Genomic DNA, 25,899 nt, shown 5'->3' on the forward strand with positions numbered 1-25,899 from the left:
TCAAGGTCGAAAATTAAACGTACTAGTCTAGGAACCGAGATCTGATTTGGGTACTTCAGTGAATATTCAATGGAGTGTATCAGTGATAGTATTATCACATAATTTTCTTTAATTTAATTAATATTCCGCATGAACATAAATTTTTTCAACTGTATATTTCAATTTAGCTATAAGAATCTGTGTATTAGTGTATTCATGGAGCGCCTAATTATCTAAAGTCTCAATCTTCTCCCCACAGATACGACTGGAGAACTCCAATAATCAGAGAACGTCGAAGATTCACCGACGTGATGGACGAGGAGATCGACGACGAGCGTAAAGCGAGGATCAACAATTACGGAGCGGATTCCAACACAATGAGACGTTTACGACACGAATTAGGAACTCGCCTGGACTCCTACTACGAGGCTGACGCAATGATAGAGGAGAAAAAAGGTGGAAACCTGCCTTTCTTCCGGGAGAAGCCCCAGATCCTCCAGATCCAAGCTGGTAAATGTGCCCAGCTCGCCTGCTACGCCGTCGGCAACCCCAAGCCCAATGTCCAATGGTACAAGAATGACCTCGTCATCCAGGAAGGCAAGAGGATCAGCATCGTCGAGGCAACTGATGGCAGATCAATCCTCAGCTTCAATCCAACTCGAGAATACGATGTCGGGATCTACAAAGTTGTTGCGAGAAATCCTGTGGGACAAACTGTCGCCAGGACGCGAATAGTCCTGGCTACTGTTCCAGGTATTCCCCAGGCCCCAGAGGTATGTGGGATATCGGATACGGAGATCCTACTGCGTTGGAAGGCCCCCAAGGACGACGGAAACTCGGAAATATTATGTTACAATTTACAATACAAAGCTGGTGATTCTATCGACTGGATCGATGTCGCCAGCAATATCGATCACGAGTTTTATCTTATCAAAGATTTGCAAGCAAATACTAGCTATCACTTCCGGCTAGCAGCTAGGAATCGCATTGGATGGGGTGACAAGGGCTTCGAGACGAATCTGGTGCAGACGAAACCAGAGGGAGCGCCGAAGGTGCCTATCAGTCGCGCCATGAGACATCTGCAACATCTTACTGAGTCCGGGCAGGTGATCATCCCGGATGAGGAGAAGCCGAGGATCAGTTATGATGCCGAGGAGACACCCATCGAATGGACTATCGATGCTCAATTCACGAGCCGATATTCCTTCATCTCGGAGGTCTCCCGGGGACAATTCTCGATGGTTGTGAAAGGTGCGGAGAAGGAGAGTGATAAGCTGGTGGTTGCAAAAATCCTGGAAGTTCGTCCTGATTTGAAGGAAGCGGTGGGTATTGTTGTTTCAAATTTTTTTCAATTCTTCAGTAAAGATAATTTGAAAAAATAAAACGAAGGTCAATTTAAATGAAGAAGGGAGGATCAATTGTTTGCTGTGAACAATCGGAAATGATTGATCGTCTGAATTTTCATTACCATGAGGTAAGGACCCACCACGCAATTCCTCGATTTTTTCTGATTGCAGGTCGGTGATGAATTCCAAGTACTGAGGTCCCTCAGACACGAGAGGATTGCCCTTCTCGAAGCTGCATATTGGGCTGCCGATTCACCAGTCGCTGTCTTCATTCTGGAGAAGCTCCAAGGATCCGATGTCCTGACATATTTGGCCAGCAGACCCGAGTACACGGAAAACTGTGTTGCCACCATCATCACAGAGGTTCTTGATGCACTTCAGTATCTCCACTGGAGAGGATACTGTCATCTGGACATTCAACCTGACAACGTGGTGATGGCTTCTCTCAGATCAGCGCATATTAAACTCGTGGACTTTGGAACAGCGAAAAAAGTATCGAAATTGGGAACTGAGGTGCCATTGAAGTCGGGACATCATGAGTACAGATCACCTGAGGTTCTTAATGAAGAGTTGGCGTATCCTCAGACTGATATTTGGAGTGTTGCTGTTCTCACTTATGTACTTTTGTCTGGGGTATCGCCATTTAAAGGATCTGATGATAACGAGACCAGGCAGAATATATCTTTTGTTAGGTACAGATTCGAACATTTGTATAAGGAAATCAGCCAGGAAGCTACCAGGTTCCTCATGCTGCTATTCAAACGAACACCTAGGTACGTAAATTTTGGGGTTTCATTGATAATGACAAGGGTTACTAACATTTTAAATTGCAGTAAGAGACCAACAGCTGAGGAATGTCACGAGCACAGGTGGCTAATGCCAACAGAATTTATGATTAAGAAACGTGAACGAGCGTCTTTCCCCGGTGATAGACTGAAGAAATACAACGAAGAATATCACGAACTCAAGCACGCCCTGGCATCGAAGAGTGACAACTTAACGCAAGCCTTCGGAAGTCTTCGTAATTTAAATAGATCATACAGCACAGAGGATGAATTGATCACATCCGTGAATTTAGAGTAAGGTACAATTCAATTATGATTTTCCAAATAACGTATTTATTTATTGAGAAGATTTTTAACTATTGACGAATAAAGGCCACTTTATCGAAAATTTTCAAGTTGAACATCTGATAATTGTCGTACAACGACCGAAATTTCAAGATTTTTTTTGTTCTCGTTTTATTATTTATTTGTTGAACGTTTGAGAGATATCTTGGGTGGTCATTAGCTCATTTTAGACATGAATACATGAAAAACTGTACAAAAAATCGTTAATCGTGGGATGAATTGCACGTTAATTTATATAATAATTTTTTTTTCTTTATTTACAAAATGTTTCCTGGAAATAAAGACTACAATGCTGAAAAATATCAAGCGTTCTGTACATTTTTCACCTCCCTTTCACAAATTTTTCACCAAAATCAGTCTAAATTGAAGGACAAACAATTCAAGTGAATGTCGAATAAGACTAGTAAGGGAATATTAAATAAAAAAGAGATAAATCATTAAAAAAATACAATTATGAGGGATCTTTTAGTCACGTTTTTACACATTCATGAATCATCTTCTCGCGTATTGATTGACGTATTCTCGTACTTTATTCTTGAACGTCTCTTTGTCTTTTGAGAATTGTTCTGCAGCATCTTTATTCAGTGGATCATCGAAGTTCAGGAGATCCTGTTGACAAATATATATTTTTGAAGGGTGAGGGTCATTGAGGGTTTGTAAATGTTTGATAACTCACGGTGAACAGAGAATTCACTCCCCAGACGACGTCTTTGAGCTTCCGTGTGGGCGCCCAACCCATTCCATCGAGACTACTCTGCCTCAAGATGGATAAACAGACATCACCATCTTCGTTGATGTTCGGGTGCCAGAGTTTTGTTATGCATTTTACTTTAGGTGGCTGTCGTGGATAAATTGTTGATATTATTTCTAGATTTATTTCAGGATGAAATGACTTTACTTTAAATATTTTTTACTTAAGATGTGAATAATAACTGTTTCGATTTATTTCGAACAAGTCCGAGGATAATTATAAAATGATACGTACGATCATGTTGTACTCCTCAGGTACAGAAATGTGAAACAGAAATTTACCCCCCAACCAGTAGCCCTCATCAGGTATTATGACGAGATTGAACTCGTGCAATCGATTAGGATTATCGAAAGTCGCTTGACAGGTATTGGGTAAGGTTTGCTCCATCTCTTGAACCTTGAACAAATATCACGAATGAAATAATATCAGAATTGTAATATAAACGACTCGTTGAGTTAAATTCTTGACGAAAAATTGTAACACAAAATTTTTTTGCATTCGAATTCGAAAATAAGATCAATAATATTTTATTTTCTAGCTTGTGCTGTATTGCACTTTCACTAGCACAAACAAATGTATAATTTTCACCTTCCAAAATCTTCAATGAGCCCAACAACTTGGGAACAATGTTTACCCATTCATGGAACCCATTAATTATATGAATTGCCCATTCGTAAACTCTACAACCTCATGAATAAAATATTTAATGATTGAAATTGCATTTACCTCTTTCACCAGAAGTTTATCTCTAACCGAGATTCTTTTGTTGAAGTCTCGTGGCTTAGTATTTCCCACCTCTGCACTTTTTTTCAATTTTCCTCTCAACGTGATCATGGTTTTGTCTACAAATTAACGAAATTTCGATTAATTTGATGAGCCAACATTCGACAAAGCAAAATTCTGTAACGAAGCGGTCAATGGAATTAAATCAAGAGCCGATTTTTGAAAAATAAAAAAAATGGCAAAGTCCTCAAGTTCGTATGAAATTTTACCAAACCTGAATAAGACATTTTTTTTTATTTTTTTCTAGAATTATCCACTATCTGGGTTCAACACAGAGATTGAAAAAAATATATATACAATGAATCAAAGTTTGGTAGACCTTTTTTGCAGAATAAAAAAAACGTGCGTAAAAAATTGTGAAAACAATTTGCCTATCGATCTTCAATCTTGAAAAATATCTCAAAAAATCACCAAAATTGTAAATAAACTCAAACCGATTGACATCACCGCTACGAAACTATCAAACCCTTCATTCTAGAAGTTGACCGATCTGAAAAAATGTATTTTTAAAACATCAACAACTCGAAATTGCCAGAATGAAATTCCTCAACTCTTCGCTCATTCTCACCTAATTTTCCCAGTTTTCACCCCGAAATTTCATTATTCCAATCCCTTCATATCCCCCAGAAATATTGACGATTGAAAATGTATTTTCCATCGCCTCTGCCTCACGAAAATTAGAAAACCAGATTTCTAACCTCAAAATCTCTTCACAGCCACTCGTTGGAAGACCTCAATTGTATTCCTCTTCCTGTCCTCACTGGTATATCCTATGAATTGAAGACACTTCAAGTTGTGCCAACCAAATTATCAATTATTTATCACTCTCATCTACATAATAAAAAATCCGTAAAATAATTCGGAGCAAAAATGCCACTCGCTTCGCGCCACATCTGTTCATGGAAATTCTCTCCAGTAACTTCTCGTCAGATGATTAGACAATCCCATTCACTTCCTGAACGAAGAATAGACATATGTAACTTTCAGTGATAAGATATTGTTGTTGACAACATCAAAATATATTCGGTGGATTTTACAATTAGTGGGGAGCTTCCAGCGACGCACGAAGAGGTTAGGGTTCACATTCGCGAGGGGAAGAGAGAGCATGAAGTTTGGCGGACTGACGTCTCTTCCTTGTAAATAATAAACGAATTAATTAATAGTTTGTTAAATCGGTCAACGAGCTCGCCGGTGGTGTAACTAACCAGCTGGTGATATTCCTAAAAAGTGGAACAAAGGCCTGAGGATGGGAGAAATAGAGTGGCCTTGGCAGTACAGTTTTCCTCCTTTTTTTACGTAGGTTAATGCTTTCCTCGACATAGAGGATTTTATTATGTTTTATTTATTCGGGGATTGTTGATAACATTGTTGTTGCAGTCTTCAGCCACATGATGAAACCAAGGAGAAACAATTGTCGGCGTGGACGAGCCTTGTCTTGGATTATTACAAAGCCACGAAACAATCGGTTCTGGATGTTCGAGAAATTCATTCCACTCGACTTTTCAATAATAGTGAGATCAAAAGTAAGACGACTGAAAGACAAGAACTGCACATAAAAAAATCAAATTCAGTTCTTCAAAAAATTCATTCTTCAATTTATAAAAAATTCTCTTCAAATGTGACTCAGGGAAACTCTCCGTCGACGCTGTCCAATTAATCCTGGAGAACCTCTCAAAATCCGGTAATGCAAGTCCCCTTGACAAATCGAAGCAACGGTGGTTGGTCCATTGGCACACGCTGGATGAATGGGGCGAGATAATTTACAACTGGGCACAGGAGAATGGATTCGTTGGATCTGTCTGCACTCTGTTTGAACTGACCCAAGGCGATAACACGGTGGATCAAGGTCAGTTGACCATAAATATCATGACCATGATTGAGCTCATTATCATGTTGATGAATTTTCTCGTTATTTTCCAGAATTTTATGGATTAGATAATGAAGTTGTGACTAGAGCACTCAAGACCTTGGAATCTCAAGGTAAAGCTGAACTGATATTTTTCGATGATAATCAGGGAGTGAAATTTTTCTAGCTTAATTATTGAATTAATGAAATGAAGTGATGAAATAATCAACTGTTAAATAAATATATTTATCTTCTTATGAAATTTATTCTATCGATAATTATATGATCCACATTTTTGCTAACACTTTCCCCTGAAATGACTGAAATACGAGATAATTATTACTATTATTATTAATTGTTTGAATATTTTAATGCAGTATAGCGTGAAATAACAAATGATTTTGATGTAACAATTTTATAAAACTGTTTTTATTCATAAAAATTACACAATTTCACAAATGCTGAACGTTTACATATAAATATATGCCATCAGCATGAATTAACGCCAATAGAATAAATGAATATTTATTTTTATAACTAACATTCTTAAATACGAGGAACAATTGACTCATTGTAATAGACACCATCAGTATAACTGGAATTGAAGTGAAATGAAATAATTAACTTCAGGAGTAATAATAATTCATTGAAGGAATCATCAATTTTCTGAATATGTTGAAAACAGAAAGGGAAATATGAATTGCAAAAATGTTATTCCGAAAAATTCAGATCTGAACGAAATCCTGAATTATTATTACATTTCACCCCTTCGTTAAGAAATTGTAAATCTTTGTTTTTTAGTAGGCAAAGTGATGAGCACCTCGTTAGTTCTAGGAATGCGTCTACGCACCCACTGGGTGCAGTAATAAAACACAATAGAATGTACAGATTGATCTGGAATCAGGAATATTTTGATAATTTATATTTGATATTTAGTGGACGTCAATTGTCTGATATTCAATAGTTTTCAATGCTAGGACGTTTCCAGTTTTATACAGATCATTTTATAGAGTCAACCAATATCAATGACTCAACTTCAAATCTGACTTCTGAATCTGACTTTTCACTTAATTTCAAGTGTATTTTATAATATTTGAAGGGCAAGTCCTCGAAATATCTACCAGTGTCAATTTATCCCAGTGCCGCTGTCATTTAACAACTAATTATTCAGCAAATGAATTAAATTCACCCGTCGCCATGTCTCTCATTGTATAATACAATTAACCTTTGAAACGAGCTACTATTAATGTGTGAACGTGAGATGGAATGACTGTCTCGCACGTAGTTTGAATCAATCGGAATTGTTCGTAGAAGTTTAGTACCTTCAGCCATCGGTGGAACGATTGAGATTCGCACGAAAATTTTTTATAGAAAATTCTTGAAAATTTTCTGCTCATCAGTTGAAAGGTTTCTACAGTAAAAGTCACATATTCATCAGAATAAATCTTAAAAAATCTATTTTTCAATGACAAATTATGTTATCGTCACATTTTCATATAAAAGTTGCTCACGAGTTTTTGAAATCAGATTTTTCCATTTTTTTGGCAAATTTTTAGTTTGTCTACTCTATTTTTCCCTCACTGGAAAAATTGAATAAAGAAACTTCGAGTATTCACGTCCAGATGTTTTTATGAAAAACATTTGAATGGAGTGATGTAATTCCACTGATTTTAATTATTAATCAGTTTTTACTGGACAGTTTCCGTGAAAAAAGGCTCGGCCTATAAAATTTTTTCGTGCGACAGAATGTTCATAAGAACAACTATTCGTCATTATGCATTTTCTCAAATGCTTCGTCATAGTAATAGAAATATATGGCAAGCCCTTGAGTATTGTTGAAGTGCAATCACTCGATCATTCACGAAGAAAAAAGTTGATGGAAAATTCGCCAATACGTCAAGTAATCGCGAAGGCAGTTCCCTGTTCAGTGCTGTTTACTCTATTTTAAAAAATGCACTAAAGATAGTGGTTTTTATATAAAAATTATTAAATTCATTCCGGATTCCCTTGAAAATTATTCCCATGATCGTAATAGTTTACTCAATAGTGCATATAAACACCGGTAATCTTTCCATTTATCGATATATTTCTTTCTCGATAAAATCATCACATATCTCCCTCATCCAGATATTTTTCCATCGATTTAAATCTCGTTCCACGATTACCTGATGTATTTTTCATTCAACTTTTCTCTTCGTGTTGCGACATCGATAAGTATCTGACGGGCAGTAAATTGTCGCACTCTCATTGCGCTTTGATTCCTCATGCCTCCGCCTTATTCAGGTGCGTTAGCTCGACGACTTCCTCACTTTTCGGTGCATCCAGTCGCCGGAGCTCATCCAGACTCATTTTTTCGATTATCACTGCTGCTAGGGCATCGCAGACGACGTTTATGGTGGTCCTGAATCGATCCAGCAGCCAATCGACGGCTACGATCAGGGTAACATCCTCGGCGGGAAGACCAACTGTGTCCAACACCATCACCATTGTTACGAGACCAGCCTGGGGGATTCCAGCAGCGCCAATGCTCGCTGCCGTTGCAGTGATGCTGGGAACATTTTAAAATCAATTAATTGTTTATCGAAATGGTCTTCGCAGCATTTTTAGTTTTTTTAGGAATTTGTAATTGAGGTGGTCATTCTGCATATGATTCTCTCATCATAAACTCGTCTTCAAGTGAATATGATTTAAATAATTGCTTTCAACTGCAGTGTCACCACAAGAAAAGAATGAATATTTAATTGTTTTTTTCATGAACATCATCGTTCAGTCGACCATTCCATGACGTCGTCAAACGCGATGAGTTCTTTTATCTTCAACCTGACTCTTCCTAGAACATCTCAGAGATGATAATAACGAAAAGCTGATGAAAATTTTAGGTAAAATTTAGTTATTTCGTCGTTACGGTGAGGAACAGTCGACTGGTAAATTTTACGTGACAATATCGTAATTTTTGACAGACAATTTCGGTAAAAATCACGAAATTTGCAGAAAGAAATTCGTGACAGCTTCGGAATTACGGAAGAGATCCGTAATTTTCATTCAATATTTTCCTCAGCAGCTGAATAACAGAACTCGATTCTAGTTCTCTCATTTCGCAATCTGTTATCCGTGGATACCTAATCATGCAAATGTTACAAAGATCGCAGTCATAAATCGTTCGATGCTATCAATTATTCAATAGAATGAATAATTATATTCCAAACAAAGAGCAGCCTCCCATCTTCCGATGTTATGGTACTTGAAATCTTCTGAGTCGTCATGCTACGAGACCTTCACAATTATCAGGATATTTTTCGATATCTTGAGTACATGGTAACGATCATATCTCGAACCATGACACGTCTCGATGCGAAAACAGTCGACAATTACATCGAGCGTGACTACTAATACAGATACGAGGATTCAGATTAGAAATGCAGAATGACCGTTATTTTTAACTCTCGTCCACGTGGAAACCGAGATAAACGACTTTTGGCTGTCCCCCAGTGTTCGATGAGTGTCTCAGACTCGAGGGTCGATAGCAGGATGATATGCCCTGAAATATTACCTCACACCGATAACTTTGCTCCACGACATGTTCACATTCCTGACTTGGGCAATGAAAAGAGCAGCCACAGCCTCATAAAGCGCAGTACCATCCATGTTGATGGTGGCCCCAATGGGCACGACGAATTTCGATATCCTTGAGTCGACTCCCATGTTGTCCAAACATTGGAGAGTGATGGGAAGTGTTGCAGAGCTGTGAATTAATTTGACAATTTGAATGAATGATGTGGGTAGAGGATGGCCTTGAGGTTGAATAATACTCGGTTTTTTATGAATACCTGGATGCGGTTCCGAAGGCAGTCACCATGACGTGGCTCATTTTTCCGAGTGCTTTGAAAGGCAGTTGTCGGGTGCACACGAAGAAAATTAATGATAATGTACCGAAACCGTGAATGAAGAGCCCCAGGAGAACTGTCATGAAGTAGAGACCTAGAGTTCCTACTACTGCACCGAGATCCTTGATCTCCAGGATTTTTGATGCTACGAGGAACGTCACACCGACGGGTGACAGCCTGAAAGTTGCAATTATAGACATTTTATTTAATTACGACAATTATATCGAATGTTTATATTTTTTTATCGATTTGGTCAGAAGTGAAAATACTTTTTATCGTCAGAATGAAAATTATTATAGTTTAGCTGTGACCACATGATGATTAATTTTTATATTATAGCTCTTACCAAATGACCCAGTTGGTGATGATCATCATCGCTTCAGAGAGGGCACTGAAGAAGTCCCGGAGTGGTTGTCCAGCATCCCCCATTTTTCCAAGGGCTATGCCCAGGATGATTCCAAAGATGACAAGACCGAGGGTGTTTGTTCCTTCGGCATATTCGTGATCGATACCCCATTTGTAGGTATCATTCGCTGAAACGTTATACATTAAAATAAATCACTCATTCGTATCTAAACGGATGACACTCAGACGTCATCAACGATAGGGTATCTTAGGGTACTTTACGAGGGAGAAAGAAATCGGCCAATAATTTACTTAAGATTTCTGTCTCTTAAAATTTCTGAGAAAGAATTCATCATCAAACATTTTGATATTTTGCCGAATCGAAGGGTTTGCCACGTGAAATTTGAAATGCTCTCTTTTTTCTATTGGTTCGACTGATTTTGGCTTCTCAATTTTGAATATATAAATATATTTCTTTTAAACAATGTTGCCGCAGACTTCATAGAGAAATATATTTTTTAATTTCCTCTACTGTGATAATCAAAATACGTGGGGACAATCTTGGCATTTGACTTCAGCGCCCAAAAATCATAGAAAAAATATAAAAAATATTTTATTTGTTTGAATACTATGGAATCATATCAATAGAACGCCTCCTCCTTAATTTCTCCGTTTTGGCATCAATTAAAAAAAATTGATCATATCTTGTAGAAAGTTTTTGAATTTTTTCCCATTTTTTGCAGGCGAAATTTTTCCTTTCTGAATCGATTAAAAAATCATATCATAATATAAAAAATCTGCAAAAAATGTGAAATATCGTTCGAGTTCACGAGCCTTTTCGATAATAATTTTTAAAAAATTGGATCGGTAATGAGGGTGACTGTATTATCAGCCGTTTGAACGCTCGATTTTTAAATTGATATTCAGAAGATCCTGAAGGATCACTTCGATATTAGCAATATCGAAAACATCCTTAGGAACCCAATTTCTCAAGTAAAAACTCACCCTCAGCAGGAGTCGCATTCGCCGGTTTAATGAGAGTCGTTCTATACTGTAAAAAAAATATCACCAGTGAGACGAACATTCATCATCTGCCAGTGAATAAATAATGACACAACCGTGAGTGGGTGTCGCTCTCCACAGAGGCTGTGAGTGCTTCGATAAAATGAAATTTTTAAAGAAACTTGGAAGTCGATAAGAGGAATTAAATATCTTTAATTATTCGGACAATACCGGATTCAATATCAATATCTTTTCAACATAAAAAATACGTACGTTTTTGATGCAAGCTTGGACGAGATTTGGCGGGAAAATATTTCTGAAAAAAAAAATCAAATCAATTTTTTTAAAATAATAAACCTATTTAAAAACAAACTAAAAAAATTAAAATATGAAAATTTAATTATGAATATCAACTACGGGTTCTTTTGAGGAACAAAATTGAGCTTTCAAGATGAACGTTAAGATATATTTTTGCCACACCGTACGTAAAATGTCACTTTACAACCGGGAATGGCAAAATATGCGTAAAATGCTAATAAATATTTTATTTACCTCACTAGATCTAGAAGAGTATCGGCAGTGGTAACTTCTCTCTTTGGGGCTAACGACTTGTTGGTGACGAACAGCTCCTTATTCCCAATGTGACCAGGTTGGATCGAGGTAACCAGAATAATCCCGACTATCACAGCACATATTGTTGTTGTGGCATAATAATAAATCGATCTCATACCGATTTTACCTTGAAAACCATAAAATAGTTGGTAACGGGTCGTTATAATAGACTTCACGATCACAGAGAAAATATTACATTTCGACACGAGTGTGGAAAAGTGTTTTAGGGTCTTATGAGGTTTATAGAATGGGCCGAAGGCCAATGCTATAAATCCCACGATTTTTCCACTTTTTCCGAGACTATCAAACACTATTTTTCGACACAATATTCGAGAAGTGGAGTTTTACGCACCTGGTTACGCTGTTAATATAAAATTTCCTGGGATTTCAATTAAAATTTTTGGGACTTACCAGACAATTTTCACTGAAGTCCGAGGAAAATTCACGTTTAACAGAATTTTTCTCAGAAAACTTCTCTCTGTGCAATGAGTAACAATTTTTTTTTATATTTCTATTTTTTAGTTTCTGGTTTTTGGGACTTACTAGATAAATTGAGATCGAGACTCCCGATGGCACTGACGATGCTGGCAACGATGAGTGGCAATATGAGGCCCTTCAGCATCCGGAGGAAGAGATCACCGGTAAAGTTAATGTACATTATTTCACGTTGTGACCATGAGTCCTTTGAATATTTCAGGATCAATCCGAGAGCGACACCAGCAGCAACACCAATTACTGTCAGGAGAGTGAGGGCATTTGCTGACAGACAACTCTTCCATCTCTTTCCTATCTTCGCCATTTTTGGGATTCTAGAACAATTTGTCGAGACGAAAATTAAGGACTCAGTTCGTATTATTGCTTCTCCTTTATTTATTGCTTTTATGTAAAAAATTGCGAGGCTGATCGTGCGTCTCATGTACAATATTTAAATTTCCCACCTCGAACACATTGACTAATGAGGAAAAAGTCTTACTAATGATAACAATTTGACAATAAATTCTTGTTGACAACGCAGAAGAGATAATTTTTAAAAGTAAATCTTCCTTCAATTATTTGACTTTCTCGAGAATCGAACTGCACTTAAACTGTTCACAATTTTTATTTATTGTTTTTATTGTTTTGTGGTGCTGAAACCCCTGCATTAAAGTCTTTTATGTACCCACATATTTATTTTATGTTTACAATCTATCGCATTTACGAATTTTCGTGTTGCAGGGCCTGACACCTGTTAATTAAATCCCAGCGTGCGTTCTCAATTTATTTATATAATCAAAATTGTTGTGGGGCGAACGTGGGATTGCGCAGGGCCATAAAAAAAGTGGGACAATTTCGTATGGCATTAAATTTCGGACGCGTCGAAGGTTTTTTTTTTCACGGTTCACTGAGCCCAAGGGTTCAGCAAAACAATCGATCTCTATCCATTCAATGATCAATGAAAAATATTATTAGTCTGTTTAGGTCTCATCTGGGCAATTAAATATCCTTATCGCGAAGATACACATAACAAAAAATATTTCTGTTTGGAGAGTATTACACTTCAGTCAAGAATTTTCACGTCGGCTGACTCGCAATGACTTTCGTCCTCACATTTGTTTTTTTATCTCGCACATGCATTTATGATCGTCCTCATATACATCCAGATTTACTCTTTTTTTTAGAAATTTCCGAAGCTCTCGTTATCGAAATCGAAAATTACGTCATCCTGTAATTATCCAACAACTTCAAAACTGATATGAGGGCGATTTTACCCCGACATTATTTTATAATCGTCGCCTGTGTGTACGTAAGACCCGATGTCTGCGCTATATTTCAGTGATAAATCTCGGGAATGATAAGAATGAGTGTAACAGTGTTAGAATGAGAAGTAAAATCCTGAAACGTTCATAATAAAAATAATTATAATTTCATAGATAAAACTACTCATTATTTTCAAAACTAAATTACTCACATTTAAATTTATTCAATTAATATTTATATTAAATAACTACTTCATTATAAAACCATAAAAGTTTAAATATCCAGAAAAATAGTATGTGATCCTCAACGAGAAAATTACGTCCAGAGGACGACGTGGTGTCATCACAAATCTCACCTCGTTCCTTAAAACGTCACTTTTTTCCCCTTCGCACGCAAAATACTATTTTTTTTTCTCACTGAGAGCCAACAACGGGTCAGTGAATCAAGTCACCGCTGAATAAATTGAATAAAAACTCCACGACTGCAGAAAAAAAATTAAATAAAAGAATCCCCACCCCTTTCCCCCCTTCTCCCACCACTTTCAATGTCTCTCTGTCTATGAACTCATGAATAATTCAACGGTTTGGCTACCCCCCCCCTGCCCCCCCCCCGTCCGGGACACCTCAGACGATTATTACACTGATGAAAAAACTTTTCCTTCTTTTAATTATCGGAATATAGATGTGATATAATATGATGCATCGAGCGGTATCTCCACTTAAACGATTTCCTTTCGAACTACGAGCAATTATCCAACGCTCGATATCTCGATAAAATTATATCAAATTGTTACAGAATTTCACGCACGCATATGCAACGCTAACAGCGGATATCTAACGGTTCTACATATTCCGTAAATTCTGCAGTCTCCTGGTTTCGCAAATACGGAGAGCAATTCTTCAGGGAAATTGTTGGTGTGGTAGTTTGGAGGTTTTTTGTTAAATTTTTGGAAGGGCTTTCGGGAATTTGTGTGGAGAGAAATATTGAGTAAAGGGCTTTTACGTGGGGTTTGGTGAGTTTGAGGGAATTTTATTATGAAAGTATCTGTAATTTTTGTGGGAATTGTCTGTAAAAAAATACGGTTCGGTCACTGGAAATTTCCTGGTCGATTCCGTAATCGGTGAGCGAACTGCGAGTTTTGTAATTTTTTGGGAATATTTTTCTTCGATTGATCTTTTATGAATGAATTTTGTGAAGTAATAAATCATTAAAAATTCATAATTTTTAGTGAAATTTTTATCGGTGAGATATTGGCAAAAATATCGAGAATTACGAGATATGAATTTCAAATGAAAATATTTAGTAAATTTGATATTCACCCGAAAGATCATAAAAAATTAATTATTTATGGTAAACAATCATTAATCTTTCAGTGAACGATCGAATCCCAAAATCATCATCCTCAGAATTGAACATCAAATCTAATTAAATATCCACTGAAAACCGAAAAAGTCCCTTTCATTAAAAAAATTCTTAATTATTTTCGGGGCCACGAGACCCAAAAATCTATATCAATCAAAATATTCAATAAATTAATTAAACTCAATGAAAAAAATTCCAAAAATTTCGTTGAACTAAAAATCCCTTATTATTGAACTTCCCCAAAAATTGATGGTTCCCTAAATTTTCAAAATTTCCATAATGTTCAGGGCCGTAGACCCCTAAAAATCGCTATCAACCAAAACATTAAAAAACTTTATAAAAAAAATGAAAAAATCCCCAAAAATCTCTCGCACTCGATTCATTAATAACCATTAATTTCCCTTCGCACCTAATTTCCTCTCATTCTGCCACAATTTTTCCCGACCTGGAATTCAACGCCCCTTTGCCTGCGATACCACTGGAATTTTTCCGAAGAATTTCCGTGCATTACCCACTGTCACCGCGAATAATAATAAAATTATAAAAATTACGATCTCACCGTTACCGATAACCACGACCGACTGAATTGCGTGATGATTTCGATGAAATATCATTCAAGATAATTAACGAAGTGACCCGACGAACTAAAAACCTCTCGTCAAAAACGCGAATTAGTCGCAAAATTGCGAATAAAACCCCAAAACCCAATTACCATTTTTTCCATCTAAATAATAACACAACAGACAAACTCACCGTAATTCAAAAAATGTACAACAAGTCTGTCAATTAACAATTATTATCCGAATAAATTTGTGATAATGCAAACACTTCGTAATCGTTATTCATGAAATAATGAATGAGAATGCGGCGAGAACTACTCGCAATCGCGGCTGTTACACGCGAACTGCCGGAGGATACATGTGTACGTAGCCGCTGGAGATGTATATTCCATCGGGACTTCGCGATGGTTTGAAAAAAAAAAATTTTAAAAATAAATAAAAGGCAAGTGGGAGAGTCTGCGCGCCGCGCGCCGGCGCACATTGTGAAAGAGTTCAAATGCGTTGTGTTGGGCCAGTGGTAAAATGCGATATTGTGGTGGTGATTGTGTGTTGGTGATTGAATAAAAACAGGGACAACACGTGGCTAGACACTGCGATCTCATGTCTGTTGAATCCACATATGTGGGCTTTCGAGGCGATTTTCATAGCGTCTTCTATGCGGAAATTATTTCATCATTATCAGACACTCTCTATTTCAGGTGGAAGAATGGATCGGTTTCACTCCGGAAATTGTGGAAATTTAGTTCAAAGTTGAGGTAGTTGAGGTTTTACTTTGGAAAATTCAAAGATTTTGAAGAATTAAGAATTAATTACATTTATAAAATTCGCAATTTTTATTTAAAAAACTGTTGTGATGTTGACTTTTTTAAAATTGTAATTCGCAATACTCTAGTCGAACACTTAAACATTTATCAAATTACAATTACAAAAATTTCTATCTTGAGTTTAAAGCGGATGATAATGTGACATTAATCATTTAGCAGTCACTTTTTAAAACTGTTTGTTATCAAAATTTAATTAAAACCTGTCGAGTAAATATTTTATTTTTGACAACAACCTTAAGATATTTATTATTTAAAAGATAAATTAAAGAGAGTGAGGTAGAAAATATAACTTAGCAGATGAGGATCTGACAAAATTCGTAACAAATTCGTTAACACTGTTAGAGAAAATTAAACGATAGTTAATTTCCGTTCCATTTTTTACTGGAAGTGGACAGAGAACCAGATAATTCTGGTGAATACGCTCTTGAATTTAGAGGCCAGTGGCATTGAATGGAATTCAGCCGGAAACTTATGAAATTCTCGGTGTCATTGAAAATTAAACATAATCAGGCATCAAAAATTCATATTGAATTATAAATTTGTATCGATCCCAAAATTTCCACTTCGACATCACTCAAAACCCTAAAATTGTACAGAATTTTTGATAAAACGTTAAAGTTCATTTCATCTTTTTTCCAAAAGTAAAGTTTCTCATTCAATTTTTTATAACTTTTCCCGGATCATCAAACTTTCGAAAATTCGGTGAATAAATTCATTTGAAAGAGTTCAACTTTTGTGACTGAAATTATTCTGAAATTATTATAATTTTCTATATTTTTCAATTAATTTTTATCTGATTCGTCATCACCAACATTCACTGAAATTCAATGATAATTAGTCGCTCTTGGAAATTTAAAGTGTCAAGACTAATTATCCAGCCGAGATCGTTATGAATGCTCCATCAGTTACCATATGCGCACTGAATTATGTATAGATCCACATAGAATAAAAAATCAAAGGGACTATATACACTGCGCAGATTGACGCGGAAGCACATAGACATATGTAACCTTGGACCGTCATGATAAATAAAGGAAATTCCAAGTCAATTGCAGCATCACAGTACAACGTATTTCCCAATATTTCGGTGGTCTCGTTATTTTCGTTTTCGTCTCAATATGGATTCAACGATTAATAGCGACGACACAAAAAAATGCGATACGATGGGATCTCATTGCCTCGGGCGTCAGCGATTAACAGTGATGATTTAATTTATTCATCATTTGTGGAAATTACTGTGGGAAATTGTCACACGTCACGATGTGAAACACTTTACTTCCGTTAATTAGATTGAGGTCAATGCAGATTAATTAAATGAATACTGGTACTTCATAGTCTTTCATTGTCACGAAAAAACGTGGAGTTTGAATTGTTGAATTTTTATGATTCCAACCATTCAAATGATTAGTCATTTGCTATTCTAATTCTGAATGTGATGGTCAATTTATTCTAATATTACTATTCGTGTTATTGCTTCCAAACGCGAGCCATTTTCTAATTTTTTCCATAAACATCGAAAGCAGTTTTTGTAAAACTTTTTTGTACAGTAAATCGAGAGCTACAGAGGTCACAATTTATTTTTAAATGCAATTGAAAAGCCAGTTCAAAAATTAATATTTTTATTTTCATTCATAATTTTTCCTCCAATGAAATATACAAAAATAATGCCACCATGCTTTGTATAATTGCTATAAATAACAAACAACAAGCTGCAGAACCAAAATAATTTTATTTTCAGTTGGTCCATTAATGTTAACAAAATTTTCATGAGGTATTTGTTCCTGTTTCCATCGCTCTCACGTACACCACAAAGTCCACAATTTCAATAAAAAAAAGTCGAACATGAAGACATTACAAGCATTTGTAGAACAATTAAACAGACTGTTATTTTCTCTCACTAAAATGCAGACTTAGACCGATATCTATCTTATCAAGGCACGTGTGTAAATCACTTATCGATCCTAATTTAATTTATCCACAAACAGTGAACCCGAGTGATTAAAATACAGAATGGGAATGGCAAGAATAATCATGTAATAAACGTTGAATAATTTATCTTCTGTATTCTTACCTCCTATCTTATAAAAATTGTAATGCCGATATGGTATTGAATGTGTCCTGGATTTAAAAATTCTCATCAACTGATTTTCCCAATCAACTGGACAGTTGCATTTGGATTATTTCAAGCAATCAGAACGTTTACAGACATTTCTTTTTACAATGTACGATCACCGAATTATGTACACACTTAATCTACGAAATTATCGATGGAATCGGATTATCCTGAGTGAGGGGAAGAGCTCACGAAGTGTTCTCCAAAAATAGATTAATTAAATAACATTAAATCCATCGTTGACTTGTGAATAATGACAGAAATTGAATATATCAATTACCGGTAGAGAGAGCAAAATTAATGACGCTTACTACTAATCACAAATTAATATAATCTCATACAACTACTGCTAATCATAATCTATACATATATTGGTAAGGGCTTTCTAACGTATACATGATGAGCTCTTCCTCAGTAGATGTGAATCTTAAAAATTACATTATTCGTTGGATTAAATTACTCAGATTCGTTCTCATTCTCAGCTTCATTTCTCTGGCGGTGGTGTCGTGATTTTTCTCTTAAAGAGAAGAATGTGAGGCTCTGGAAGGAAATTTTTATAGTGAGTCGTGACCACTGGAAAAATATTCAGACTCTTTTTCAATGATTGATTGATTAATTAATGTTATACCTGGCTGGTGGGTCATGTAATGAACCCATCCTTTGCTCTGTTGTACTCCAAGTTCTCTCCACTCTTGTTCGGACATCAGGTGAGTCTTTGGCACTCTTTTCTCAAGATCTTTTGGTAATACTACGTGCCTGGAGAAATATAAAATATTTATTTAGACTATTGAATTGTTTTATTCGTCACTTTATCAATCGATGGGGTGATTCTGATTATTGACTGTTGATTCTGATTATTGACCATTCGGAGATATCGCTCAAAACCTCGATTCAGAAATGAATCAACTTTGCTATTTAAATAATTTAATAGAAATTACTTTCATTTAAATTTATCTCTCAGGAATAAATTGGTTAATGAAAGTAGTCTTATTTAATTTAAGGGTAACTATTATGGTGACCTTTACCTATATGAAATTTTCTAATAGTTTTCTCCTGCGATATATTATTTTTTATCGAAAAAAACTACTCAATCAGTTCGATTATTGCACTGTCGACTTGATAAAATCGTTTCACAAATCAAAAAGAAAAATCCCACAAGAGAAGATAATTCTAAACATTCATGCAGCTTTGTAAAAAGATTTATTACCCCTCAATGAAAACTTCAGGATTACTGAAGCTTTCGAGAGACCCCAAAGGGAAAAATTGACTCACACAAAGCAAAACCTTAAAGGGATAACCTGTTGCGCAATCATCACTTTCTTCTCTCCCAACAATTAAAATTCACGGTCAACTCATAATTAAAATTACTAACAAAGAACGAAATTCTGGATGATGTACGCAACGGTTAATTCCTAGCAAACCGGTTGGGATGTGAAAGGTGTAGTTCTAAAGGTACAACAGGGCCAAAAAAAATTCTAGAACCTGGCCATTTAAACGAAAACACGACAAAGAGAGAACTAGGGGCCATAGAAAGTTCCACAAGTCACCATAACTAGCAAATATCTCGACGATTAACTTCGGTGCATGCTCCAAGTCCCCAACGATCTCCAAACACATCAATAAAAATCATATGTCCCAGAGTCTGTAGCTCGTCTCGATCACTCAATCAATCGAATCTCCCAATTATCAGATGAAAGCATGGCTCGAGGATCTGATTTGGTTATTTTACCTGTACTCGTACTCATCGTCGTAGTATTTGTCCGAATAGTAGATTTGATTCGACATCTTGTGTCTCTGATTGTTCCTGTCTGCTCTGCAAGTCACTTGTGATTGTTGAGGAGAATTTTATTGACAAAATTTATGAAACAAAACTTCACTAATTTATTGAAATACACACTCACAACGGTGTATTATACTGCAGATTTTGAAAGTTAACGGATGCCGCTTGATGTGCTCTCACAATGTACTCAGTCGATTGACAATGGAAAACGATAAAACTTCCTAACCCACATGATTGTTTATCGTTAGGACATCATTGACCAGGAGGTTATTTTGTTTGTAGCCTCGTGGATAGTTAATAATTATCACTTTAATTTCCCCTGTGATGTTGACCGCCAGGATCTACGGTGACGCCCCCAAGGACCAAGGTCATTACTAACGTGGACGTGAGCCCCTACCATAGTCTATCCTGTCTCCTGAAACAGTCTACAAGTACCTGGAGACGCCGTGTGGGGGCTGGGGACACTACGAGTTCCGTCTGTGGCCCACGGAGGTCGTTACTCGCGTCAAGGTCGAGCACAGACAAAGTTATATAGAAGACAAAGCTCATACGGATGGTTGACCTTGTACTGCTGTACCCACCCCCGGTCAGAGGGGCCCTGCAGGCATCGGCTTCCCTCTGTCGCACACCGAGGTCACTACGTGTGTTGGATTTTTAATTGTTTATTTAAAAATTAATGAGAAACTAAGGAAATAATTCCTTAGTTTCTTAACCTCCCCCGGTGAACCATCCGCATGAGTTCGTCCTTGTTATAACGTTTTCTACGGTCGACCTTGAAATAAATAGTGACATCTGTCTACGACAGACGGCACCCTAATACCTCCAGAGCATTTATCCCTTTCCGTCCGTTTTCCCTCAAACTTTCTCCCAAAATTCTATCGAGAATAATTCCCTTCTCTTCCTCCCAAATCCAAAAATTCTATCCAAAAATTCACTTTAACGTCACGACATTTTGAACTCAATACAAATTTCCCATCTCACACGTGAAAAATGAGAATAAAAAATAAAATTCATTAGGCCACGAAGTAGTGTAAATAAATAATTAAATAAACTAAAAAATTATCAATTAAATATTGACTTCATAAATGAAAAATAACCGTCATTATTCCCCTTCAACAATATTTGTCAATTCGTCTGGTCACATGACACCTTCACCCCTCCAATCTCCATTCACCCCCTGTGGCTCCAGTAGAAATCCCCCGACTTGGTCAGACTCCCGCATCGACGCCAGACGTCGCTTCACTCGTCGATATCGTCGACGTCTACCACAAGTCGTTGTCGTGCAACATTATATCAACCCCCCCCCCTCTCCCCCCCTCTATATATGCGCAAGTGAGTTGTTGTACGTTCAGCGTGTGGGGTACAGGCGACACGAGAGGGTGGGTCGTGGACGTCGTAGAATTCTCGATAAAGTCGGCTGTTCTCCCACGATAAAACTCGAAATTTTCGTTTTGAATCGCGAAAATCGGTGGATTTTCCGGCTGACGGACATTGGAAAACTTCGGAAAAGTCAGCGAAGTGCCATCGAGACACGAAAAATGTGGATAAAGCGATGAAGGACAACCCTGAGACACCCTCGACTGTCCGATGTGCGCTCCCTGAAAGTGCACAATTCCCCTAAAAAACAATTAAATTAAGTTGAAACGTGTGGAACATCCCCCAGTACGTGATGCACCCCGAGCATAACTCGAGTGCTCATACGTGTTGCAAGTGTTACTTTGAGTGACTGAAGTGACTGGGGGGGTTGACTGAGGGGAGGGAGAATCATCAGTGTAAAGGACTCAAGGGCCAACGAACTTGACACATGCCACTAAATTGATTCCAACAATTAACCCCTATCGCACCCACACAATCTTATCTAGAAATTATTTCAATTCATCCCTCCCCCATTTTGTGCCTGTCAAGATCAATTAATAATCACCGGATAAATCGAGAAAAACACACAGTAAAAATTATTTGTAAAATTCCACATGCCACTAGATTGACCCCATCGCACCCCAAAGTCCCAAAAAAATCATTTAAATTCATCCCCCATTTGTTCCCTATCAAACGCCCCCAAAAAAACTGGAAAAAAAATTATTAAAATTTTTTTTTGTCAATCACAAACCCCAGTAAATTGACTCCAACAATTAACCCCATCCCACCCCCGCAATCACCCAGAAAAAAATCATTTTATTTCACCCCTCTCCCATTCAGTCCCTATCAAATACCACTAACAATCCGCCAATAAATTAAAATAAAAAAATCGGTTTTAAAAATTTCGAAAAATCCCACCATTCAAAACAATCGCCTGAACCCCCTCACGCACTCGGAGTCGACTAGAAAATGAAAAAAAAAACCTGTGGTCTATTTATAATTACTCAAGTGAATCAACGCGCCTCGGCGATGCTAGTAAACGAATTCCCAGCTCTGTAGTTCATTTTTACCGTCCGGAGTGATGTGAAATAATTCAGTGCCACCTCCATTAACCACTTGAAATCATCAACAATATTTATTCATCATTATTGTTTAAAAAAATCAGTTATTCTTCTACTCTCCCCTCCAACCGTGCGCTTCGCCCCGCCCCTCAGGCATTGTACCACGTGTGACATAATTTTATTCCGCGACTCCGCGGGGAGAATCTCCCGGTGGTGGTGGGTAAGGGGGGGTACAACGGGTGAAGTATGACTATACGATAAACTTGAGTTTCTTGTATGCCTGGTACTGCCATTTCATGGCAAATATGACGCCTGAATCAGAATCGTTTACATGATATCTGGTCATCCTTGTGGCGCTGCAACGGAAACGATGCGGTGAGTCATTTTTATTTATTTATTTATTTATTTATTTATTTATTTATTTTTATATGTATTTATCCCTCGATGCCCACGACACATCGAATTGCATTGAACCTTCGTTTGTATTTTTACTCGAACCCCAAATCCCACAATTTTTCGTGTCAACGAATTTGTACCGACAAAATCGTAAAAATAAATTTTCGTGTCATACGTATGAGATAATCGGGGGTGAATTAATCGAACAAACATACGAAAATATATCGAGATGAGGGAAATGAGGATAATTATTTTGTTGGATGAGAGGGAGAATATGGGTCAGTCAATGGGGGGGAAAAAAAAAAAAAAAATATTGTGTAGGCGACGTGTCCTACTATCGAATGGGGTTAAACCGATTTTCCCCATCCCCATTGTTCTTTTAATAAACAGGGGTGAGGAGGATGTGAGAACAAAAAATAACGATGAGGTATCGTGATAATAAACAACACTGGTGTCTAAAGGGGGTGGGGGGGTGGCCTGAGGAGCGGAGGTATTCACCTGTGGACGCGATCGACGAACCGGATATAATTGAAAGTTTTTTCAGGTTGTGGTGGGGACGATGCGATGGGGTTCCGTTGGGGGGTGGGGAGGGGATATCGAAGGGTTTGAAATCGATTTGATGATTGATCGATATCGGAAATTTTCGGCAGAGTTGGAGGGTAGTACGATATTTTTCAAGGGATCAGAAGTCAGGAAAGTGATAGATTGAATTTGTTAACTATTATGGAACGATAGAGTTGGATATGAATAAATGAATATTTGTTAATAATTAATGAATGGCCTAGTTGGCCGGTGATTGTCGAGTTAAACGAGCTTTGTCAAATATAAAGTTGTTAACTATTAAGGAATGAACGTGTGGTGGAACCCAATGGACCCTAAAGTACAAAATCCATTTGTTTGTAATAACTAATTCGGTCTATTTGTTCGTTTCGTTAGGGTATCAATTATTATTATTATTATGTACAGGAAATTGTACCATAAGAATAGGGTAAATGATCTTTCCACGTGACCTTGACGGTAGCTCTGAAAATTAACAAATATTCGAGGAGAAATCAGAATCAGGTACCTGAATCAGGACCACAAACTGATCAGGTTTTGACCCAGTAAATTCGGTCAAAAATAATGTTAACAGCACTGAGGAGATCCTGATCAGCATCTGATGGAGGGGGTGTGATCAGTCCCAGGTCATACGACCTCAAATCATTTCCATCAAATTCCGGAATTCTGATTTTATCAAATTCCAATGACTTTCTTCTGATAAAATTCTCCCTGAAAAGCTGTTAGACAACATCAAAGACCTCATCCACTCATTCGACCCCTTTTCACCCCTCTTCAAGTCCGGTTTACTTCGACTACCTGATCCTGACCTGAACTTCCACCCCCCTCTTCAGGAACTTCCCCTGAAATTTCTTTTATTTTTCTTCTAACAATTTACTCTAAATCCCTGATCAGACAATCCAACTTGAACTGCTCCATTTACCCCCCCAGACACCGACGTGACACAGTTCCGTAATTCCAAAGTTTTTATTCCCTTGTCAACCCTTGTCTCCACAACGGCAATGTACGTTGGACAAGAGCCAAAAGGCTCGTGTGTGTCAATCAAAATAATCACATTGGAATTCAATGCCTGACGTGTCATTATTTCAGTGTGTGGTGCACATTTACTTATTATCAAAGTCGTGTGCAACAGGTTGGGAGGAAAGTAGACAACAAGGGGTGGAGAATTACAATGTGTTTGTGGCATTAAAACCGGTGTGAATAGACGTTGTCGGGGATTTTGGTGTTTAACGGGTGGAAAAGTAACGCGAGGGGGAAGAAAAAAAAAATGGAAAGATGAAGAAATATCCCGGGCGTCTAGTGGGGCTTCGAGTATTTAGAACTCACTAAATATAGCAGTATAGGATTCCTGAAGCTCGCTGTAGTAGTCGCCGGTAGCGCTGGGCTTTCCCACTGGGTAAAAATGAACGGTTCGTTTGATTTAAACGTCTTATTTACATATGTACTAATTCGTGGAGCGTGCGGAATAGGCGGGTAATTATTTAATTATTTTTGGGAAATTTACCTCCGTCATGTCCGGCGAATTTTTAAGGAAATGATTTTTGGAATTTTTTGTTGCAGAAGAGTCACTGTAAAAAGCTTAAAAGCTGATTTGGTGGAAATTAAAACTGTTTTTGACAGTATTCGGTTCCATTTTTATTTTACTTTACGTTTGTTTAATTCAGGGACGAAGAAAGCTTTCAGAGCTTTTAGTGTGTGACCTCGAAAAATTGGGTCATACCTTTGATAAATTTTTATTTATGAATATTTTAATTGACATTGGGATTAGGCAAAATAAGTTTGACTTGTTGGGGGTAGGATGACCAGTCGATTTTTCAATTACATGTCATAATTGGGAGATGATAATTGCAGGGAGAAAAGCGAATGATAAAGACGACTGTAATATAATAGATTATACCATAAAAATATGATAATTAATTTTTCCGAGATTAATTAATAGTTTTATTTTCTCTCTTTTTTGTTGATTTCAAATTCTTGAAGGAATTAGTATACTTTCATAGAACTTTTTAATATTGTAATAATGTAAACTATAAATGACAATTTTTAACGATTGAATTGGGTGACCATCAAAGAGTTTGAATTATTTGCAAAAAAAAATATTAAAATCAATATAAATTTTCATCAAAGGTTTTGAAGTAACTTTTATTCATAATATAATGCGACTTCTAATCCACATAACTTTTTTTAAGCCACTAATTGACTCGACTTGCTTTCCCATTCCCCTGTTGTTTAATTCGAAGTGGAAGAAAGTTCCTCTGCTTTGGGTTTACGGCCTCACCGAATTGTGTCATACCTTTCATGACTTTGTATTCATGAATGTTTTAATTAGCCTTGTGGTCACAAGAAACAAGATTACCTCATTGTCAGTGAACGAACCTCAGTTCCTGTTTCGATTTCACCCCGAAAGCTTCTAAAACAGAAAATAATTGTTGAGGCTCCAAAAAAATCAAATATCGACTTAAAAAAATCAAAAT

General features: G+C 37.0%; 5 protein-coding genes across 15 annotated transcripts in view; 2 read left to right on the plus strand and 3 right to left on the minus strand.

Annotated features, from left to right (window-relative positions):
• Nucleotides 1-2,761, plus strand: part of Obsc (Obscurin) — a 34,167-nt gene extending 31,406 nt beyond the window's left edge. For all 7 annotated transcript variants that reach the window (XM_064134988.1, XM_064134990.1, XM_064134989.1 and 4 more), the window contains 3 exons: nucleotides 239-1,301; nucleotides 1,497-2,098; nucleotides 2,159-2,761. In XM_064134988.1, coding sequence (XP_063991058.1) covers nucleotides 239-1,301; nucleotides 1,497-2,098; nucleotides 2,159-2,408 — 1,915 coding nt within the window. In that variant the 3' untranslated portion in view covers nucleotides 2,409-2,761. The remainder of the gene's footprint in view (nucleotides 1-238; nucleotides 1,302-1,496; nucleotides 2,099-2,158) is intronic.
• A 186-nt stretch (nucleotides 2,762-2,947) lies between these two features.
• On the minus strand, nucleotides 2,948-4,040 carry LOC135169807 (NEDD8-conjugating enzyme UBE2F-like). Its single transcript, XM_064135107.1, has 4 exons — nucleotides 3,933-4,040; nucleotides 3,441-3,602; nucleotides 3,132-3,293; nucleotides 2,948-3,064 (listed from the first exon to the last, which is right to left on the minus strand). Exons 1-4 carry the CDS (start codon nucleotides 4,038-4,040, stop codon nucleotides 2,948-2,950), a joined length of 549 nt encoding a protein of 182 aa, XP_063991177.1.
• A 383-nt stretch (nucleotides 4,041-4,423) lies between these two features.
• Nucleotides 4,424-15,740, minus strand: LOC135169735 (excitatory amino acid transporter 1). Of its 3 annotated transcripts, none has more exons than XM_064134996.1 (10): nucleotides 15,531-15,740; nucleotides 12,222-12,487; nucleotides 11,619-11,805; nucleotides 11,340-11,382; nucleotides 11,070-11,115; nucleotides 10,066-10,252; nucleotides 9,663-9,896; nucleotides 9,386-9,577; nucleotides 4,688-8,383; nucleotides 4,424-4,479 (listed from the first exon to the last, which is right to left on the minus strand). In XM_064134996.1, the coding sequence occupies exons 2-9, from the start codon at nucleotides 12,475-12,477 to the stop codon at nucleotides 8,098-8,100; spliced, it is 1,431 nt and encodes a 476-aa protein (XP_063991066.1). In that variant the 5' UTR covers nucleotides 12,478-12,487; nucleotides 15,531-15,740; the 3' UTR covers nucleotides 4,424-4,479; nucleotides 4,688-8,097. The 3 variants fall into 3 exon arrangements, with proteins under 3 accessions (XP_063991066.1, XP_063991068.1, XP_063991067.1); XM_064134998.1 differs by lacking the exon at nucleotides 15,531-15,740 and adding an exon at nucleotides 15,187-15,327; XM_064134997.1 differs by lacking the exon at nucleotides 15,531-15,740 and adding an exon at nucleotides 13,771-13,896.
• LOC135169736 (vacuolar protein-sorting-associated protein 25) lies at nucleotides 5,144-6,097 on the plus strand. Its single transcript, XM_064134999.1, has 4 exons — nucleotides 5,144-5,285; nucleotides 5,367-5,512; nucleotides 5,617-5,835; nucleotides 5,910-6,097. Exons 1-4 carry the CDS (start codon nucleotides 5,236-5,238, stop codon nucleotides 6,020-6,022), a joined length of 528 nt encoding a protein of 175 aa, XP_063991069.1. The 5' UTR covers nucleotides 5,144-5,235; the 3' UTR covers nucleotides 6,023-6,097.
• A 2,131-nt stretch (nucleotides 15,741-17,871) lies between the features above and the next one.
• LOC135169763 (cyclin-dependent kinases regulatory subunit) lies at nucleotides 17,872-20,457 on the minus strand. Of its 3 annotated transcripts, none has more exons than XM_064135053.1 (4): nucleotides 20,176-20,457; nucleotides 20,004-20,087; nucleotides 18,903-19,030; nucleotides 17,872-18,814 (listed from the first exon to the last, which is right to left on the minus strand). In XM_064135053.1, exons 2-4 carry the CDS (start codon nucleotides 20,057-20,059, stop codon nucleotides 18,759-18,761), a joined length of 240 nt encoding a protein of 79 aa, XP_063991123.1. In that variant the 5' UTR covers nucleotides 20,060-20,087; nucleotides 20,176-20,457; the 3' UTR covers nucleotides 17,872-18,758. The 3 variants fall into 3 exon arrangements, with proteins under 3 accessions (XP_063991123.1, XP_063991122.1, XP_063991121.1); XM_064135052.1 differs by having other exon boundaries at nucleotides 20,004-20,097; XM_064135051.1 differs by having other exon boundaries at nucleotides 20,004-20,457.
• Between the last annotated feature and the right edge of the window lie 5,442 nt (nucleotides 20,458-25,899).

Source organism: Diachasmimorpha longicaudata, chromosome 15 (assembly GCF_034640455.1).
Source record: "Diachasmimorpha longicaudata isolate KC_UGA_2023 chromosome 15, iyDiaLong2, whole genome shotgun sequence".
Lineage (NCBI taxonomy): Eukaryota > Metazoa > Arthropoda > Insecta > Hymenoptera > Braconidae > Diachasmimorpha > Diachasmimorpha longicaudata.